The following is a 20,708-nucleotide window of genomic DNA, read 5'->3' as shown; positions in this document are numbered from 1 at the left end:
ACACCATTACATAAAGATAAAAACTACTGATATGTAGAACTGAATTGTATTGCAAAATAAAAAAAAAAGACAAAAAAAAAGATAAAAACTGAGAACCTTCTCCTTCTTCTTTGAGACAGGGTATCATGTATCCTGAGCTGACGTCTAATCCTGGCTCAAAACCAATAGTGGAGGGCTGGTGAGATGGCGCAGTGGGTAAAGATGCTCGCTGTGCCATCTTGAACACCAGCGTTTTTGGATTCCAGCACTCTTAACAATCCAAACTTCTAGCAAATGCTTGTAACTTCACCCTCTTCTGGCTGCCATGCATGCACAAGAGCATGCACCTGCATACAGAAGTACACACATACTTTTGGGGCATTTTGTGTCATTTTGGGGTTTTGTTTTGTTTTTGAGAAAAGGTCTATGTAGCCCCTGGCTGTCCTGGAAGTTGCTATGTAGACCAGGCTGGCCCCGAACTCACAGAGATCCTGTCTCCAGTGCTGGCTGGCTTCTATCTCTACTTTAGTATCAGGATCTCAGGGGTTAGGGAGATGAGTCAGCAGGTGCTTGCCATATAAGCATGAGAATCTGAGTTCCATCCCCAGCACCCACATAAAGACCTAGACATGGTAGTATATGCTCAGTAGGGAGAGACAGGAGGATCTCTGGGGGCTGCTGGCCAGCCAGCCTGTCCAAATCAATGAGTCCCAGGTAACAGATGAGAGACCCTAATCTTTAAAAAAAAAAAAAAGACAATTCCAGAGGACCACCTGAGTGACTTCTGACCTAAACCCCCACACCCAGATCAAAATTTTTTATTATTATCTATGTATATATGTATGGGAGCACCCCGTAGCAAACATGTGGAGGTCAGAACTATTTGTGGGTGCTGGCTCTCTCCTACCACTGAGTTATTGAACTCAAGTCATCAGACTTAGCAGCAGGTTACATTATCCACTGAGCCATCTCTCTGGCCCACAAACCTGGATTTCTAGAATGTGATATTACACAATAAAGGGTTAATTCATCAGGCTTTGATTACCTGTGTACACCTGAGATTTGGGGCCATGGCATGAAGTTTATGCTAACTATGTAACTTGCTCGTGGCCAGGTTCTAGGGTATGAGTAGCTAATCACCAAAATCACAAATGCACTAGTGCCTACTTGACTCCCAGTAAAACTATGACTACTACAGTGAACTTGTTGACAAAACATCACACTCACTTCTGAGAAGGAAACAGTGCCTGCACGACAGCTGGAATAAGTCAACCAGAAACTTGGGACTGGTTTTCCTTAACTCCAGGAGACGTGCCTATTCCCCTTGCTGATTTAATTTGCATCCTCTGAGGTTGATAACTCTATGAATAAAAAAAAGCTTTCTAAGCCCTGCAAGACCTGCCAGTGACTCCCCGAACCTGAGGATGGCCTTGGTAATCCCTAAATAGATGCTGGCGTCAGCTGAAGTGGCAATGAATTCTATAGTTGTCTATTGTCACAGTAGCTTAGCATAACACAGCAGCATCGAGTGTAAAGATGCTGATTCAATACCTATTTATGGCAGTTTAACTTTAATTCAGACACTCCTTCTTTTGAAGTGTTGTGTTTTGTTTTTTAAAATCCAGTGAAGGGTTACTGAGATGGCTCAGTGGGTAAAAGGTGTTGCCATCAAGCCTTGACTACCTGAGTTTGAACCCCAGACCCCACAGTGGATGGAGAGAAATGATTTTTTTGCTTTCCTCCCACAATACTACGGCACATGCGCGCGCACACATACACAACAAAAAATGAAGAAAAAAATGTCAACACACTTCAAAATTGGCTAAAATAAATTTTTATTAAATCAGAAGAGATTTATGCACAATTCATAAACTCTTTACAAAACAATTGCCAATGTAAGTCTAATTTTGTAAGTTTCTGTACAGATTGGAAATTTTGCTGTGAAATAAGAGTCTATAAAATATTTCTCTTAGAAAGCATCAGGATGCTAATTTTAGGCAAAATAATGTTTAAAATTAAGTCTTCGTGAAAGCAAGGTTCTCAAAGACCCTCATTTTTTATCCCAGTGGTGAGAAAACAAACATTAAACACAGAACCAGTTAAGCTGAGTGACTGAGGAAACAATAAGGACTCTGTAAACTTCTGGTAATTCACCTGAAATTGTCTGCTACCTTTAGAAGCAGTGCCATTACAAGTGACATAATCAACAGTCAGAACACTGTGACACCTGTCCCAGTGGCACTGATATATGCAAATAAAACATCACAAAGAAGCACCTTGTAATAAGGGGTGTTAAGAGCCATATCTAACAGGAAAGTCTCTCCACTGTCTCAGAGCTAAATAACATTGCTTTAGTAGGATCACGTTTTTAAAGTTTAGAATAGGACAGGATCATATAAATGACCAGTAGTTTTAGTGCTGAGTGCACCCTGCAGTTTAATGGACTGGCTTTGAATTCAAAGCAGAGCTGTTCTGCAAGGATGCCCACCCAGCCCATGCAGCCTGGAGAATCCTAGCTGCCAGACGATCAACCTACCTCAAAGATGGGAAGCAACCAGCAACTTCCTAGTATTTGGAATCCCGAGGAATTTTAAAATTCAGTGTTTTCAGTTTTTTTCCCCTGAGTTTTGAGTGCTTTTTACATAGTCTCTAGTGTAGCAAATACATTCTATTGTTTCAAGTTGTACACACAATGCTAGGGTTCTGGTGAGGAAAACAGAAGCTAGCTCTTAACAGCATGAAGTAGTGGTGGCTACATGTTTCTTGAGATTCTTTGGTGCAATGCAGACCTGCAGAAGCAAGCCTCCTTACTGTGTTTCCTTTCTCACATACCCTGTGTCTTCAAGTTATTTTCAGAGGAGAAACCACAAGACCGTAATGAAGAACAAGCAGACCATCCTGAAAAGGGGAAAAGGGACTATTCAGTTCTTTGAAAACTAGTTACGTACAATATGAGCAAACCAAAACAGGCTTATTTTTCATAATCTAACAGTAACGAGAAATTCTTTAATGTTTAAAAAAAAAAAGAGTACAAGATAAATATAACTGCTTATTTACTGGCATCACCAAAAACTCACTACTGATGTATCTTTTTTTTGGAGATAGAGTCTTGTTATATGACCCAGGCCAACCTTATTCTCTGAATAATTGCTAGGAATACAGGCCTGCACCACCATGCCTCCCATCTCCCTTTTTCTTAAGACTAAGAAGAAAAGGTGTGTCCAATCTCCTGGAGCTGGAGTTGGCAGGAAGCTGTGAGCTGCCTGACATGGGTGCTGGGAACCAAACTCTACAGGAGCAGTATATGCTCCTAACTGCTGAGTCACCTCTCCAGACTCCTGGTCCCTTTTTAAAATGGGTGTCACTGTGTTGCCCAGCTTGGCCAAGAATTTCTGGGCTGAAACAATTCCTTTGCCCCAGCCTCCAGAGCAGCTCAGGTGACCCACCCCAAACAACTCTAAGGGAGGTAAGGCGTTGTTTTAAGGAGAGGTTCTTGGTGCCTGGAGAGATGGCTTTGCAGTTAAGAGTGTTTACTGCTCTTGTAGAGGAGTCAGGTTGGGCTCCCAGCACCCACATGGCAGCTCACACCACCTATTATCACACCTGAGTGTCTCAAAGAGCTCAGCAGGCCTCAAACTAGCTTTGTAGCCAAGGACCACCATTAGACTCCTGATCCTCCTGCTTTCACCTACCAAGTGATGGTATGTGTGCACCACCACAGCCAGCAAACATGGCTGTTATAAAGCAATTTCAGCTGTCTCCACTAGCACTCTTGAATAATAAATCATATTGTCACTTTCATTTTGCTCAGAACTCCCCAATAGCTTCTTGCCACACTCAATTAAAATTCAAAGGTTTTTGTTTATGATCTTTGGTTTTGTTTAACACAGAGCCTTAATAAGTAGCCCAAAGTCCTCTGTAAGAGCAGGCAGTACTCTTAATCCCTGAGCCATGCTTTCAGCTCTACCAACATAGAACTTCATCATTCATTAAATAGTAAATCTGTTCGGCATAGGCCTGATAAAGTCCAAGGCCTACCTGCATTGCTGAATCACCTATTGCACGTCGGATTTCCCGCAGAGTTTGGTACCGTTCCAATAAGTGATCACCGCAGATGATGTCTACCTACAGAAAAACAATGGGCTATCAGACCACTTTCCTGCTTCAAAACACATGAGGGGAGATTAGCATGACTACTTCAAGATTATATTTAACTATTTTATAGTAGACTTTTTAAAAAATCAGAGTGTTGGCCGGGCGGTGGTGGCCCATGCCTTTAAACCCAGAACTTGGGAAGCAGGGCCAGGTGGATCTCTGCAAGTTCAAGGCCAGCCTGGTCTACAGAGCAAGATCCAGGACAGGCACCAAAACTACAGAGAAACCCTGTCTCGGAAAACAAAACAAAAAAACAAATAAAGAAACAAAAAAAAGAGATTTGTGTATGAACCTGTGTGCCACAGCAAGTGTGTGGAGGTCAAAGGACTACTATATAGAGTAAGTTTTCTCCTTCTGCCATTATATTAGTTCCAGGGATTGAATTCAGGTGACCAGACTTGCAATCCAAGTGTCTTTACTTGCTAAGCCATCTCTCTGTCCCAAACCCACATTTTACAGCTCAATAGGTACTGAGCCCTACCAAGAGAGTAGATAATTTAAGTGTCTCACTATCTTTAAAAAAACATAGTAGACTGGCCCAGCGGTCAAGAGGATTGGCTGCTCTTCCAGAGGACCAATGTTTGATACCCAGCACCCACACTGACGCTCACCAACAATCTGTAACTTGGACTCTGTGGTTTGAAATGAAATAGCCCCCAAAGGGAGTGGCACTATTAGGAGGTGTGGCCTTGTTGAAGTAGGTGTAGCCTTGTGGGAGAAAGTGTATCACTGTAGGGGTGGCTTTGAGGACTCTTTGGCTCAAGCTTCCCTCAGTGTGACTTTCAGACCATTTCCTGTTGCCTGCAAGATGTAGGACTCTCAGCTACTTTGACAGTGCCATATCTGCCTGCATGTCGCCATGCTCCCCCACCATGATGATAATGGCCTGAACCTCTGAAACTGTAAGCGAGTCACCCCAAATAAATGTTTTCCTTATATCAGTTGCCATGGTTATGGTGTCTCTTCACAGCAATAGAAACCCTAAATAAGACTCCAAGGGATCCAACACCTTCTTCTGGCCTCTGTAGGCACTGTACAAATGTGGTTCACAGATAAACATGGGGGCAAGAACATCCATATACATAAAATTAAAATGGTCAAAAATTTTTTTTTTGCTGGGTATGGTGTTGCAGGTCTTTAATCCCAACACTTGGGAGGCAGAGGCAAATAGATCTCTGAGTTTGAGGTCAGCCTGGTCTATAGAGTGAGTTCCAAGACAGTCAGAGCTGTTACATAGAGAAACCCTGTCTCAAACATACACCCCAAAATAGGAAAAATAAATAAAAGAATGTGAAAAGATGCTATGTTAGTTCAATTTAGTCATTTCACAGTGTACAAAATTCAAAACATTCCTGTACATGTTGCACAAATACATAGATGTTTATCAATAATAATAATAAATTGGGGGTCCAGAGAGATGGCTCAGTGGCTAAGAGCACTTGCTACTGTTATAGAGAACTGGGGTTTAATTCCCAGCATCCACAAGGAAGTTCACAACAGTCTGTAACTCGTAACTCCAATTCTCAGGGATCCGATGCCCTTTTTTGGCCTTTGAGAGCACCAAGCATGCACACAGTACACATACATACATACAAGCAAAATACTCTTAAAGAAAAAAATATATCTAAAATATTGGTCAAGAAGCTGGGCATGGTGGTGCATCTTTTTAATCCCAGCACTCGGGAGGCAAAGGCAGGCAGATCTCAGCCTGATCTACAAAATGAGTCCCAGAACAGCCAGGGCTATAGAGAAACCCTGTCTCCAAAAACCACAAATAAATAAATAGGCTGGGTAAATGACTCAGTAGATAAAAGTGTTTGCTGAGCAAGCAAGCCCGACAACCTAAGTTTGATCCCTAGAACCCACAGTGGAGGTAGGGAACCAAGTCTCAAAGGTTCCCCCTGACCTCTCATACACACAGTAAAACAGTAAAATTAAAAATAAACAGAGGGAAGCCTTTAAAGCCAACCGTGAGCTTTGGAGATGGGAACTGTATTTTATTTTTTCATACATAGGAGTTGGGGCAAGCATGGCAGTGCATACCCACAATTCTAGCACTTAGAGAAGGTAGAGGCAGGAGGAGCTGAAACTCAACCCAGCCTTGGCTCCATTAGCAGTTTGAGAATGAACAGCTTGAGCTACAGGAGACCTCGTCCCAAAACAACAAAAATTAAATAAATAAATAGGAATTGAACTCTGATCAAAATTTAGTCACAGAAGGAGCAACAGATATCTTAGAACCTGCCCCTCTGGATACATTTCCTAGTTATAGTATCTGATCAAGTCACCATGGTGTATAATAGTTGTAAGTTGATTTTGTTATACAAAACAGTCTCAGTGATGGTCTGGGGAGATAGATAGATAGATAGATAGATAGATAGATAGATAGATAGACAGACAGACAGACAGATAGATAGGCAGGAAGGCAGGCATACATACCCACCAATAGATACCAATATTAGTACTAATTTCAGTCATTGCTTTAACACATAGATGATTCAGTCAACAATATGCAGCATATTTAGATACAAATATTCTATCAAACTACGCATGATAGTTAAATTTGATGAATGAAAAAGCAAAGGTAATTTTCAGTTAACCCATAACTAGAATTTTGGGACACTTTAATTTTTTTTTTTTGTTTTGTTTTTTTTTTCCGTTTTTTGAGACAGGGTTTCTCTGTGTAGCTTTGCGCCTTTCCTGGGACTCGCTTGGTAGCCCAGGCTGGCCTCGAACTCACAGAGATCCACCTGGCTCTGCCTCCCGAGTGCTGGGATTAAAGGCGTGCGCCACCACCGCCCGGCCCACTTTAATTTTTAATAACATGCAAAGTTTGGTGTTTTCTAACTTATAACAAAAAAAATACTATATAAGTGGGTGGTACTTTTCAATCCTTAAGAAGCTAATAGGGCCGGGCGGTGGTGGCGCACGCCTTTAATCCCAGCACTCGGGAGGCAGAGCCAGGCGGATCTCTGTGAGTTCGAGGCCAGCCTGGACTACCAAGTGAGTTCCAGGAAAGGTGCAAAGCTACACAGAGAAACCCTGTCTCGAAAAACCAAAAAAAAAAAAAAAAGAAGCTAATAGGGTCTATATCAAGTATTTCAGTTTTCTAGGTGCTTGAGTTTCTTGCAAGTCTAACAGGGAAACTCAAGCAGAAACTAAGTAAACTCTTGTTCTATTACCACTTGCAAAAGAGCTGGAATTGAGGCCCCAGAAATCTAGCAGTATTTGCTCCATCTGTAGTTTTTCCTAAAATCAAGAGATGGTCATCAATGGCAATAAGAAGTGGAGAGTGTGATGGCTAATCTTTGCTGTCAATCTGACCACATTTGGAATCAACTAACACCCAAGCAGCTGGGCATACCTGTGAAGAGTTTTCTTTGTTTTGTCTTTCCAGACAGGGTCTCTGCATAACAGTTCTGGCTGTCCTGAGATTCAATTTGCAGGCCAAGCTGACCTTGAACTCAGAGATCTGCCTGCTTCTACCTCCTGAGTGCTGGTATTAAAGGCATGCACCACCACCGACCAGTGTAAAGAATTTTCTTAAATGGATCATTTGAGGTATCTGGGCTACACCTTCTGGTGGCAGCCTATCTCACTGGCAAGTTCATCTATCCTCTTGCTGAGACATTCCTTCACTGGTATTAGTACAGACTGAGGATCAGCTGTCTTAGCCTCATGGACTGAGCAACTACCAGATTCTTGACTTTTGCATCAGGAGACAGCCATTGTTGGACTAGTTGGACCACAGCCTGTAAACCATTCTAACAAATCTCTCTTTAATATGTATATACACATACACACATATATGTGTGTGTATATAATATATATATATATTTTATACATATTTAATACATATATTCATTCTATCAGTTTTGTTTCTCTGGAGAACTATGACTAATTCAGAGGGTAAATCAGATGTAATTTTGGAGGTCGGAATCACAATTTATCAACATTCCATTAACAGTCATAGTATCTACATCGTAAAAAAGCCACTACATGATTCTAGAGAAAATTCTTCAATATGTCAAAGGTAGTCTTACAACCTCACCTTTCCTTTTACATACATGTACTGTACCTGACAAGCTGGATCAAGACCCATTTTTCTTCTAAGAAATTTCTCTACATGCCCAATAGTTGCTTCTCCTGAAACACGCACAAACTTCTTTTCCAATGGCTACAAAAACAGGTGAGACTTTTCAGATTATTGAATATATATATACATAAAATTACAAACTTTAAAACAAATTTTAAAGCAAAGATTCAGTAGGCTATTAAAAGAAAAACTGCTATAAATTTGAGTCAATTTGTAGTTGAAGAAAAAAATAGAAATTCTGCAAATCTTTTAAATATGCCAACAACATTTTTAATAGAAAAGCTTACTGGTTTACTTTAAAAGTGCATGTAAAACAAAGAAGTCAGGTACAATGCTACATGCTTGAAATCCTAACACTTGAGAGGTAGAAGCAGGAGGATTGTAAGTTCAAGATCAGCCTGAGCTATGGTTGGCATCCTGGTGCAAACATACATACATACATACATACATACATACATACATACATACATAAGACAAAACAACAATCCAGGCATTGCAGTGCCTCCAACTACTTGGGAGAAGATGACACAAGAGGATCACTTGAGTATTAACCTCACAGCAAAGTAGTACACGCTGGAGTTCCAGCTACTGGAGAGCAGAGGCAGGGGGTTTACTTGAGGCTAAGAATGACACAGCCTGGATAACATACTGAGAAAACATTTTTTTTTTTTTTTTTTTTTTAAAGTAAGGCATGGTGGCTCACACCTGTAATCCCAGTACTCTAGAAGCTGAGGCAGGAAAACTGCCATGAGCTAAGGACAACCTAAGCTACAGGCCTATCTCAAAAAAAAAAAGTTTCTTTTTAAAATGTAAAATGAGAATCTCTAGACACAGGTGGCTGGAGTTACAGGCAGTTGTGAACCACTCAATGTGGGTGTTGGGAACCACACTTAGCTCCTCTGCAAGAGCAGTACAGACTCTTAACTGCTGAGCCATCTTTCCTGCCCCCTGCTGTAATCTTTTACAATATCATATTCCAGATTCCTCAAAGGCATCTGAAAATCTCCAGTAAAAGGGCAGTCACCTTATATTCTAGGTACAGCCGAGCCTCACAGACAGATCACCCTGTTGTGAGAACATCTTTAGCCAGGAACAATCATCTCAAGGGAACTGAACTGTCCCCTCAAACAATAAGAACTTCTCTGAACCAGCTTCAAGAGCCAGAACTAAGATAACGACCTATCAGACCATAATTTGATCAGAACTTAATTGTATATACTTGTTGCCTCTTGTCTCAATTCTTCTATTTACACCTAAAGTTGCCAGGCACGATGACTCCCACACATAAGCCTGGCACTGAAGAGACCGAGGCAAGCAGACTGCCATGAATTCAAGGCCAGAATGGGCTACATGAGTTCCAGGTTAACCTGGGCTACGGAATGAGAACTTGTCTCAAAAACACAAAACCACCAACACAAAGAGCTAAGCCAGTGATCTGAAGACAAATGAGTCACCGAACCTCTTTATCTATTCCTTTTCCTAATGTGGCAATACTGATTAAACTTTCTAATGCTTTTCATCAATACTTTTTTTTTTTTCCAGACAGGATATCATGCTATCCAGGGTTGCCTTGAACTTGGTATGTATCTCACAAGTGCTGGGATCACAAGTATAGGCACCACACTCAGTTTATGGAGTGCTGGGGACTTAACCCCGGGCTTCATGCGTACTAGGCAAGTAAGTACTGTATCAACTGGAACTATATACCTAGTCCAAACTACTCATTTCTTCAAATGTCACAATGGGATGGGTATCTGAGCCTTGTGTGTTGGGACTCATACAGCCATGGGTTTTGCCTTAAAACTCTAGTATATAGGTGCCAGAAACAAACAAAACAACCCTGCCATTTCTTAATAAATTAACAGAGTCTAAATCACGGAGATACATTACAGATTTCTAGGTGTCTCCAGCTTGCTATGTATCTCAACAACTGACAAAGTAGTATGATACAAAGTAGTTTATTCTTACCTCAAATCTCAGTGAATGCTTGAAGTGACAAGTTAAGGCAGGTTAACTTCAGCCAAAAATGTTAAATATAAAAATTTAAATTCATGTTAAACTCTAAGCACCAACTACACAAAGCACTTTGGATTTCTGTCTGTCTGTTTTCAGTCTTACTGCAATAGCCCAGGCTGGCTTCAAATTTTGGACCCTCTGCTGCAGCCTCCAGAGTGGTAGGAAAACAACTTAGACCACACCTGACTCTTAGAATGTTTTAAACTCACCACCTTAAAGTTGGGCCTGGTGGTATGTTTGTAATTCTAGCACTTGGAAGGTAGAGGCAGGATAATTAGGAGTTCAAAGCCATCTTTGGCTGCATAACAAATTCAAGGCCAGCATGGGCTACATAAGACCTGTCTCAAAAACCTAAAAAAATAATGAATTACCAATCAACATGGCATTTGGTTTTGTAAATTATTTACTCATTTTCCTTATATTACATTCTGAATCAGTAACAAATCCCTGCTTGATGTCTCTTACTCTGAGAAACTAATATAGCATTACTGTTGAATTTCAATAACTTACTTATCAAACATTTATATTTTAATTGAAGATAATCTCTACTTGGTTGCTAGTCTGATTCAGAATTTATATCTATAGCATCCTCTTATAAAGTAAACAAAAAATGAAATACCTTAAAATGTCCTGTGTCTTCATTAGCACTGAAAAATAAAGGAAAAGTTAATATTTAATACTTCAAATTACTTGCTTAATCATAAAACAAAAGAAACTTAACAATATAAACATTTCATAGGCAGCAATTCATTCAACTTGAAAAAAAACTTTTTGGTGTTTTTGTTTGTTTGTTTAAGACAGGGTAGCCCTGGCTGTCCTGGAACTCACTCTGTAGACCAGGCTGGCATCAAACTCAAAGATTCACCTGCCTCTACCTCCTGCTAGGACTAAAGGTATGACCAGCTAAAAGACTTTTTTTCATCTCTGTATTTACAGTGATGCCCATGTGGAGATCAGAAGACAATTTGCAGCAGTCAGTTCTCTCCTTCCATCCTAAGAGTTCTTGGGCTCTAACTCAGATGGACAGGCTCAACAAGTGACTTTCCCTGCTGAGCCATCTCACTGATCTCATTGTTTAAATTATGTTTGAGACAGGAGCTCATGGAGCTCAAGCTGGCCTAGAACTCATTATGTAGTTGAGGTTGATTTTGAATTCCTGACTCTCCTGCTTCCACCTCCTGAACACTGGGGTTTTATAGCTGTGTGCTACCACACCCAGAGCACACACGCACGCACGCACCCCCCCAACACACACACACACACACACACACACACACACACACACACACACACACACACTCACTCTTAATATTTTGAGGGGCATAGTCTCTGGATAGTCCGGCTGTCGAAGACATGAGATGTAGACCAGGCTGGCCTCAAACTCACAGAGATCTGCCTGCCTCTGCCTCACAAGAGCTATGATCAAAGTCATGCACGTTACTACACACGGCCTTATTTTACTTTTTTTTTTTTTTTTTTTTTTCAGGTTTTTCGAGACAGGGTTTCTCTGTGCAGCTTTGCGCCTTTCCTGGATCTCGCTCTCTAGACCAGGCTGGCCTCGAACTCACAAAGATCCACCTGCCTCTGCCTCCCAAGTGCTGGGATTAAAGGCGTGCGCCACCACCGCCCGGCCCTTATTTTACTTTTAAAACATGGTTACCTAAATCTTTAGGAAGAAATATAATTGTGAATTCTGCCACCTAGTGGTAAAACGGCAGTTTAATACAGTATTTTAAACTTTCTAAACTTCATTTCCTGAAGGGGCAGTATTTTATGAGAGAGTCTCACTATGTAGCCCTAGATGGCCTGTATGTAACTCAGAGATCCACCTGCCTCTGCCTCCCAAGTGCTGGGATTAAAGGCAAGTGCCATCTTGCCCAGTCTAATTAAAAAACAAAACCAAAAAGCTTTCTTGTGTCCATCCCAGATGTGCCTTGCAATTAACTATCAATAACTTCAGTAACCACATGAAAAACTGCAAAGGAATGAATGATAACTGTTCTTCAGAGAGTCGTTATAAAGGAAGGAACAAGCAGTCATATATATGGTCAAAGCTTCTTGACTATAAACAAAATAATAGTTTTGTTTCTTGCTTGGTTTTGACCTATTAGTAATGGTTTTGGTCAGATTTTCCTTTTGCGGGGATGGGGAATAAAAGCAGACAAAGTCTTGCTATACAGTTCAGGCAGCCTTGAATGCAGTGATCCTCCTTCATGCTGAGATCTTGTGTGCTACTATGAGATAAGGATACTAGTGGTTACTTGTGGGGATACTGTGTTCCCCAAAATATTGTGCACCCTAATAAACTTACCTGGGGTCAGAGGACAGAACTAGATATAGAGGCCAGAAAATGGTGGCACACACGCCTTTAATCCTAGCATTCTAGAGGCAGAAATCTGTCTGGATCTCTGTGAGTTCAAGGCCACACTGGAAACAGCCAGGCATAGTTACTCATGCCTTTAATCCCAGGAAGTGATGGCAGAAAGCAGAAAGGTATATAAGGCGTGAGGACCAGAACTAGAGCTGGTTAAGCTTTTAGGCTTTTGAGCAACAGTTCAGCTGAGATTCATTCTGGATGAGGACTCAGAGGCTTCTAGTCTGAGGAAACAGGATCAGCTGAGGAATTGGCAAGGTGAAGTAGCTGTGGCTTGTTCTGCTTCTCTGATCTTCCAACGTTCATCCCAATACCTGGCTCCAGGTTTGTTCTTATTAATAAGACCATTTAAGATTTGTGCTACAGTTACTGTGTTACTTTTTAAACATTTTTCTGAGCCTTAAATATTCCATAATTCATTATTTCATAAGTGGTGGGATTTAATTTGGGTTTGTTTTTTTTTTTAAGTGAGGCCTGGTAGCACAGGCTTGTAGTCTCAGTACTTGGGAAGCCCTCAGTCATGAGGATCTAGAATTTAAGGTCAGCTATCTACAAAAACAATTCCAGGCAGAGGCAGGAGGATTAGGTCAGGCTGGTCTACAGAGTGAGTTCCAGGATAGCCAGGGTTACAATAGAGAAACCCTGTATCAAAACAACAACAAAAATTCAGGAAATTATGGGCTAAATAAGGAAACAGTATCACGAAGAAAACTGACTACATTAAAGTTAAATGCCAATTTTCTTTCTTTAAAGTAAAGAATCATTTGGGATTGGAGATCTCAGCAGTTAAAGTACTTGCTGCTCTTGCAGAGGTCCTGGGTTTGGTTCCCAGCACCCACATAGCAGCTCACACTCTAGTTCTAAGAGATCCAACACCTTTCTCTGATCTCCCTGGATACCCAGGCATTTACATGGTACACGTATATAACATACATGCAAGCAAAACATTCATATACATAAATCTAAAAATAAGAGATTTATTTAATGTGTGTGTCCTGAGTGTATACATGTACACCACATGCCTACAGGAGCCTGAGAAGGCCAGACGAGGGTGTCAAATATGTTACAGGATATTTGATGACACCATGAACCCGGAGATTGTGTTATTTACTGGAAAAACTTGTTTGTAGTTGTGGTGTGGCTCAGTTCTATTACATATCTTTAATCCAAGACCTTTCTGCTTGAATACTGTAAACAGGACTAAATAAAGTCAACCATAGGTCAAAGAGGCAGAGCCAGCAACCAGTTGACAGGAAGTGAACATAGGATTAATAAGAAAAAACCCACACAGAGTAAGAGGGAGTCAGGAGGACGGACAGAGAGAAAGAGAAGAGAGGGACACTGAGTTTGAGATGGCATAGGAGAAGACAGAGGCTTCTGGGATGACAGCGGAGGAGGAAGGTCAGCTGGGTTCTTTCTCTGCCTCTCTGAGCGAGCAGGCTTTTACCCCAAGTCTTTATTGGTAAAATCGAACAATTTGAGATTTTGTTAAAAACAACACAGATCCTTTCAAACTGGAGTTACAGACAGCTGTAAGCCATGTGACATGTTGGGACCTGTCCTCAGCAAGAACAGCAAATGCCCTTAACCACCGAGCCACCTCTTCAGCCCGCAAATGTAATTCACAAGTCAAGCATAGTGGTTTACAAACTGCAAACCAAACAGCAGAGGATGAGACAAGAGGACTGTCTTGAATTCAAAGCTAGTCTAGGCTACAATATAAAACCTTGCCTCAAAATGCCGAAAATAAGCCAACAGTAGATTGTTTAGGTTACTCACCCAATGAACTCAAGTAATAAAGACATATCAAGTTCAGGTGGAATACGGAACACTGACTCTAGGACTTTCTTAGTTTTTCCTTTGCTTGAAGGGACTGGCTGTGGAACAGCTATTTGAGACAGAAAAAACAAAGAAGCTGATGTAACATTAAAATTTTAACAAATTGAGACTTTTAAAGGATGAATCACATAGGTATTACACCATGTTGACTAAACTATTATAAAGCCCTTATCAAATTTCCTTTTCCTTAATAACATCAGTTAATCTGTCAAAAATCAATGATTTTAAGGTGGGAAAAATGGCTCAGCTGGTAAAGGTGCTTGTTGCCAAGCCTCTGGGTCTGATCCCTAAGACTCATATGGTGAGGTGCTGACACGTGTGTACATACATATACACACTTGCACACATACTTATACATGCACATTCTTTCTCTAAATAAATATAATTGTAAAAAAAGTAAGAAGAAAAGAAAAACAATAGAATTAGCTGTAAGCTCAGGGACCATTCCACCATGGAATGCAGACATGTGATAGATTTATCAGGGCCACAGAGAGTTCATTAAACAGGAACAACACTTATAGGTAGCTACCAATATCATGTACATTACATGCACTCTCATTTAATCCTTATAATGAACTACATCTACACTTAAAAAAACTGTAACAATTTGTCTAAGGTCACCAAGTAACAGAAGAATCAGGATTTAAGCCCAAATTTACCTGACTTCCATATTGTTACTAACATCACAAAAGTTACTATGTGCCCATCGTTGTTTAAAGTGCTGGTATTAATCAACGTGTTTAATGAAGTATCATATTCATCCTTATTTTATAGATGTTTGTTACTGATATTATTTCCTAAAGTCACCTAACCTAATAAAGTGGCAGTTCTAGCCGGGCGGTGGTGGCGCACGCCTTTAATCCCAGCACTCGGGAGGCAGAGCCAGGCGGATCTCTGTGAGTTCGAGGCCAGCCTGGACTACCAAGTGAGTCCCAGGAAAGGCGCAAAGCTACACAGAGAAACCCTGTCTCGAAAAACCAAAAAAAAAAAAAAAAAAAAAAAAAAAAAAAGTGGCAGTTCTAGGAACAAACCCACAAAATCTAGCTCCTGAGTCTGTTTGTGATCCCCCCCACACTTTTTGATTTATTATTATTTTTTAAAAAGTGTCTCATCGGTGGTAGAGGTGGTAGTGCACACCTTTAATCCCAGCACTTGGGAGGCAGAGGCAGGTGGATCTCTATGAGTTTGAGGCCAGCCTGGTCTACAGAGTGAGTTCTAGGACAGCCAGGGCTACATACAGGAATCCTGTCTCAAAAAAACAAAAAGTGTCTCATCATGTTGCCCAGGCTGGCCTTAAACTCATAGCAATCCTCCTGACTCAAGTTCCTGAGTGCTGAGATTACAGGCATGCACCACTACACCCAATCCTCTTAATCCTTACAGACTGTTAAGTTAGGTTATACTGCAGCATTACCTTCAATATACTTCTCTTTGATGATGTAACTAGATATTTCCAAAAAGTACCTGTGATGGTTAGTATTAATTTTCACTTGATACAATCTAAAATCACCTGGGACGAGTCTTAATGAGGAACTGTATCAGGTTGGCCTTTGAGCACACCTGTGAGGAATTTTTTAATTATGTTAATCTATCTGAGAAGACCCAACCTAAAAGTGGGCAGTGTATCCCCTGGGTTTGAGTCTTGGACTGTATATAAGAAAGTGAGCTGAGCAGCAGGCCTGTGTGCATGCATTAATCTCTCTGCTCGAGTGTGAGCACGTTGTGACTAACAGCTCCCAGTTCTGGCTGCATTTCCCTGCAATGATGTGATGTAGCCTAGAACTGTGAGCTGAATTAAACCTCTTCTCCCAGGTCTGTTGTATCAAGTAACAGAAAGGACAGCACACCAAGGACACAGTTTAACTCTTCAGTCTATGACTACATTACAATACACATCCAAACTTACCAGGTTTAGGTACTTCTAGACCTCTTTCTTTATAGAAATCATGCATCTGTTTTTTTTCTCCTAAAAAATGATAAAACACAGACTAAATTACATGTCAAATGTAACTAGCAGAGTTAAAGACTTTGGGATTCATAACTATGTAATAACAGAAACTTACTTTCCTCTAGATTGATCACTAATTTGTATACTATGTCTTGTAATTGTCGGTCCAACCTAAAAAAAAGAAAGGATAGAGAATATCTCAGCATTTAGAAAAACAAATTTGGGTACAAAGTCAATTTGCTATTTTCCCTCAGGAGCAGACATCTTTAAAAAAAAAAAATTATTTATTTAATTTTTTGGTTTTTCAAGACAAAGTTTTTCTGTGCTGGGATTAAAGGTGTGTACCACCACGCCTGGCTAGAGGATCTTGATTCAGAGTGAGGTAGTACTCACAGTGCCTAAAATATACCTCATCTCAGAAAACTTAGGAAGTGTATGTAATTGTAAGTATTCAATAGATCTGTTCCTTGGTCTTGTGCACTCAGTAAGAATATGAGCTTGAGGACGGAGACTAATTTTTTTTAATTGTTTATTTTATGTGTATTGGTGTTTTGCATGTGTGTCTGTGGGTACTAGGAATTCAACCCGGGTCCTCTGTAAGAATCACCCCTCAGCATCACCACCACTCGCCCTTTATCAGAGACTCCATTTTAACTGTTGTATACCATCTCATCTGGAGAAATGGTTAAGAACACAGGCTGCTCTTCCAGAGGACCCAGGCTCTATTCCCAGAACCCACATGGCAGCTCATAACCATCTGTAATTCCAGTTCCAGGAGATCCAATGCTCTCTTCTGACCTCTGAGGGCTCCAAGTACACATAAAAAAAAAGTTACTGAAGCCAGGAGCAGTGGCATATACTCCTTTACATGTGGGAGGCGGCAGAGGCAGGAGGATTTGAGTTTGAAGCCAGCCTGGTCTACAGAGTGAGTTCCAGGCCATAGCTACAGAGAAACCCTGTCTCGAACTCTCCCTTCTTCTCCAAGGAAACACATTGAAACAAAAACTCAGTTAATATGCTATAAGGATCTGAAGTTTTACTACTAAGGCTAATTGTTTCAGGAATTCTCAAAGAACCATCTAAATGCTGCCGAGTTGAAATGACAGGCTGAGAGCATCTCCACCCTAACTTGAAGGATTAGGTTAAAATATCCAAAATCCCTGCACCTGGTTTCATTTCTTCCCCTTTCCTTTACTAACTGCCATATAATCTCGAGCAGATATCACAGTGCCTGGTACACAGTAAGTGCTCTACACACATTGCTTATGCAGTTCCCTTTCTTCTAATTTTGACAGAGTTCCAAGAATTTATTCCCAACCACACAATGTCAAGATTTCAGAAAAAATACTTAAAATAATTATTTTAAAGGTGAATACATTTTAAATGCATATATTCTTACCTTATGTTATAAAGAGGCTGCGTCTGGTGGACAACTATGTTGCATTTTGGGCATCTGTTGCTATAGTAAAAATGTCTTACAATGCAGCTTTTACAAACTATTGGAAGAGAAAATGTTTAATTTAGGATGCTTTAAAGACATTTCAAATTTTAAAAATACTTTTCAGAAATGTGAACTATATGCTTACAGGTATGAAGACATTCTGTAATGGTAGTTGCATCTATTAAGTAACCTTTGCAAATGGAACACATGATGTATGGGGTCAGTTCTGCAAGGTTAATCAGGCGCTGTAAATGCAATGGAAACAGTTTTAGAATTCAAGCCTTTGCCTTCTCAAATCCATAAACCAGCTGGGTGAGGTAATCTTGTGTTATATTCCCCCTTACTCAAGTTAGCTGAGACAGGGGCACATTTGAGCCCAGGAGTTCAAGTCCAGGCCAAAGCAACACTACAAGGCCTCATTTCAAAACAATTTAAGCCATAATCTCAACATTATTCATTATAAGCAATGTAATTTAATTGCACCTTCAAAATACTCAATAAAACACTGTTTCTCAGAGATCCCAATTATCTGGCATATATTTTATACACCGATAGGGAAGGGCATCTGTTCTTTTGTTGTTTTACAAAAAGTCCCTAGCCCAGCCCGGACTCCCCACATTACCAAGGACGACCCTGAACTTGCAGCCTCCACCTCCCGAATGCTGGGAACAATGATATTACAGGCGTCGAGCAGTGTGAGCGGTGCTGAGAATCCAACTCAGAGCCTCCTGCAGGCCAGGGAAACACTACCAACTGAGCTACACCCCATCCCCGAGATGCCTTTCTTTACACATTAGCTACAAAAATGGGCAAATTACACCACCACGGAACAAAAACCCAAACCCTCTCCACTATTAGTGAAGGTTTTATCTCCCTCTCAACACCCTGCAGAAAATGACTACCTCCCGGTCCGACTAGTAGACTCGAGCCGGATGGGCTCACGGTGCCCTAGACGTCTAACCCCTCTGCCTCACGCAGACTTCTTTACAGAATGAAGCAGCCGGACCCAGCGTGCCCTAAGAGATCTGTGGGGACTTTGCAAAATAAATCAAGCTGGAGCGAGGCCACGCCTGGGTGGGCGGGGATGGAGGTCGACACGAGTGCCGCTCGCTCCAGCGACAACGGCAGGTCTGCTCGCTCCCAGAGGCCGCTCAGGCGCAGCCAGGTCGGGAAGGGTCGTTGATACCTCCTCCTCGTCCTCGGACTCCGGCCGCCCCGACTCCAGCCGCAGCGAGAAGTGGCTCATCTCTTCCTCCTCCTCCTCTTCCTCCTCCATCTCCTCCTCTTCTTCCAACTCCTCGTCGTAGTCCTCGAAGCGGCCTCTCAAGCGGCCCAGGCTGCGCTCGGGCACCAGCTCCGGGGGTCGAGAGCGGGAGCAGCCGGGAGCGCCCGCCTCGGGCAGGGACGCCGGGCCCTCCTCACCGGCCGCGGGCGCCGGGGTGAGGGCGGGCGGAGAGATGGGAGGCGGCGGGGGCGGCATGGCAGAGGCTCGCTTGGCCTCGGAGGCGCGAGAGTTTTCCGTGGCGTCCGTCTCAGCTTCCTCCATGGCGAGGGTCAGAAACCAGGCGAGGAGAACGCGAGGCGAGACGGACAGCTAGCGCGCGAGGAGAGCACAAGCAACCCCCCCCCTTTCCTTTCACTGCGCAGGCGCAGGAACTCTGCAGTGGCCTCTGGGAAATGTGGTTTACCTAGAGACTTGCCTAGGTGAGGTGGAGCTGCTCAGGTGGGGGCGGGGCTTGCGGGCCGCGCCTTAAAGGAAGCTCACCCAATTTTTCTGGTCTGAGGCTTGCCTTGCACTTTTCAAAAAGACTAAAATGATACAGTTTCAGTATTTTACTCACATCAGCTTATTCATAGAGAATTGAACTCTAGATGCCTTGTGGTGTTGAATTAGGAAAGATGATTTCATTTTGAGTACTAATTACGTTTTTCCTTCCATGGCTAATGGCATCTATCCAAGCTAAGTCTACTTAGTGAGACTTTGTCTCAAACAAAACACAAAACAAAACAAAAGTTAAGATGGCTCAGCAGGTAAAGGAATTTGCCGCCAAGCATAATGACCTGAGTTCAATACCCAGTATTCATGTGGTAGAAGGAGAGAACCGACTCCCGAAAGTTGTTCTGGGACTTCCACTTGTGTCCAAGGCTCATGTGTTCCAACACCACAAAAATAAAATAAATAATAATAGTAAAAACAAAAATCCATTGTAGAAGTTTTTTTCTCTGTGTACTTTTGGTGCCTGTCCTGGATCTCGCTCTGTAGACGGGGCTGGCCTCGAACTCACAGAGATCCACCTGGCTCTGCCTCCCGAGTGCTGGGATTAAAGGTGTGCGCCACCACGGCCCAGCTGGCATTTTTTATTTATTTATATATTTTTAGTTTATGTGCATTTGTGTTTTGCTTGCATTATGCTTATGTGAGGATGCCATGATCCCCTGGAACTGGAGTTCCAGACAGTTGTGAGCTGCCATGTGGGTGCTGGGGATTGAACCCGGATCCTCTGGAAGAATAGCCAGTGCTCTTAACCACCAAGCCATTTCTCCAGTCCCCATTGTAGAAGTTTGTAAGAACCATACCAAATCCAGTTAAAGGCAGTGGATCAATATGAAAAATAAAATGGCTGGAACGAAGATAATAGTTCAAAGGTAGAGTGCTTGCCTACCCCGTCTCTAGCACAAAAAAAAAAAAAAAAAAAAAAAAAAACTGACCCAGATTAGTCAAAAAAAAATTCTGAAAAATGAGAAAAAGTTAGAGGACAGCTTTGATAAGAATAGCCACAGAAGCCAACTATGATGACATGTTTATTAATTGCAGCATTCAGGAGGCTGGGATAGGCAGAATATTAGAGTCTAGGAATTT

The 20,708-nt window shown here is 41.7% G+C and overlaps 1 protein-coding gene across 3 annotated transcripts; it reads right to left on the bottom strand.

Moving 5' to 3' along the window:
• Positions 1 to 1,797: 1,797 nt before the first annotated feature.
• Positions 1,798 to 19,485, bottom strand: Pcgf6 (polycomb group ring finger 6). 3 transcript variants are annotated; one of them, XM_052763109.1, is made up of 11 exons: positions 19,035 to 19,484; positions 17,994 to 18,093; positions 17,807 to 17,903; positions 16,523 to 16,578; positions 16,366 to 16,425; positions 14,400 to 14,508; positions 10,866 to 10,893; positions 10,199 to 10,216; positions 8,213 to 8,311; positions 4,018 to 4,104; positions 1,798 to 2,877 (listed from the first exon to the last, which is right to left on the bottom strand). In XM_052763109.1, exons 1-11 carry the CDS (start codon positions 19,392 to 19,394, stop codon positions 2,821 to 2,823), a joined length of 1,071 nt encoding a protein of 356 aa, XP_052619069.1. In that variant the 5' UTR covers positions 19,395 to 19,484; the 3' UTR covers positions 1,798 to 2,820. The 3 variants fall into 3 exon arrangements, 2 of the variants coding, with proteins under 2 accessions (XP_052619069.1, XP_052619070.1); XR_008223198.1 differs by having other exon boundaries at positions 2,851 to 2,877; positions 8,202 to 8,311; positions 19,035 to 19,485; XM_052763110.1 differs by lacking the exon at positions 10,199 to 10,216.
• Between the last annotated feature and the right edge of the window lie 1,223 nt (positions 19,486 to 20,708).

The sequence above is a fragment of the Peromyscus californicus genome, unplaced genomic scaffold (assembly GCF_007827085.1).
Source record: "Peromyscus californicus insignis strain IS unplaced genomic scaffold, ASM782708v3 Scaffold_4__1_contigs__length_199733344, whole genome shotgun sequence".
NCBI classification, from domain to species: Eukaryota; Metazoa; Chordata; class Mammalia; order Rodentia; family Cricetidae; genus Peromyscus; species Peromyscus californicus.
Note: the sequence above shows the minus strand (reverse complement) of the source record. Positions and strands in the feature narration are given on the sequence as shown.

Bases quoted from the DNA above. Each gene is read 5' to 3' on its own strand.
- Pcgf6 (XM_052763109.1), bottom strand. From the start codon at position 19,394: ATGGAGGAAGCTGAGACGGACGCCACGGAAAACTCTCGCGCCTCCGAG. The intron at 10,894-14,399 runs GTGAGTAACCTA...TTTATTTTTCAG, and splicing joins TTATTACTTGAGTTCATTGG to TGCTAATGAAGACACAGGAC. The intron at 2,878-4,017 runs GTAGGCCTTGGA...TCCCCTTTTCAG, and splicing joins TAGGTGATTCAGCAATGCAG to GATGGTCTGCTTGTTCTTCA.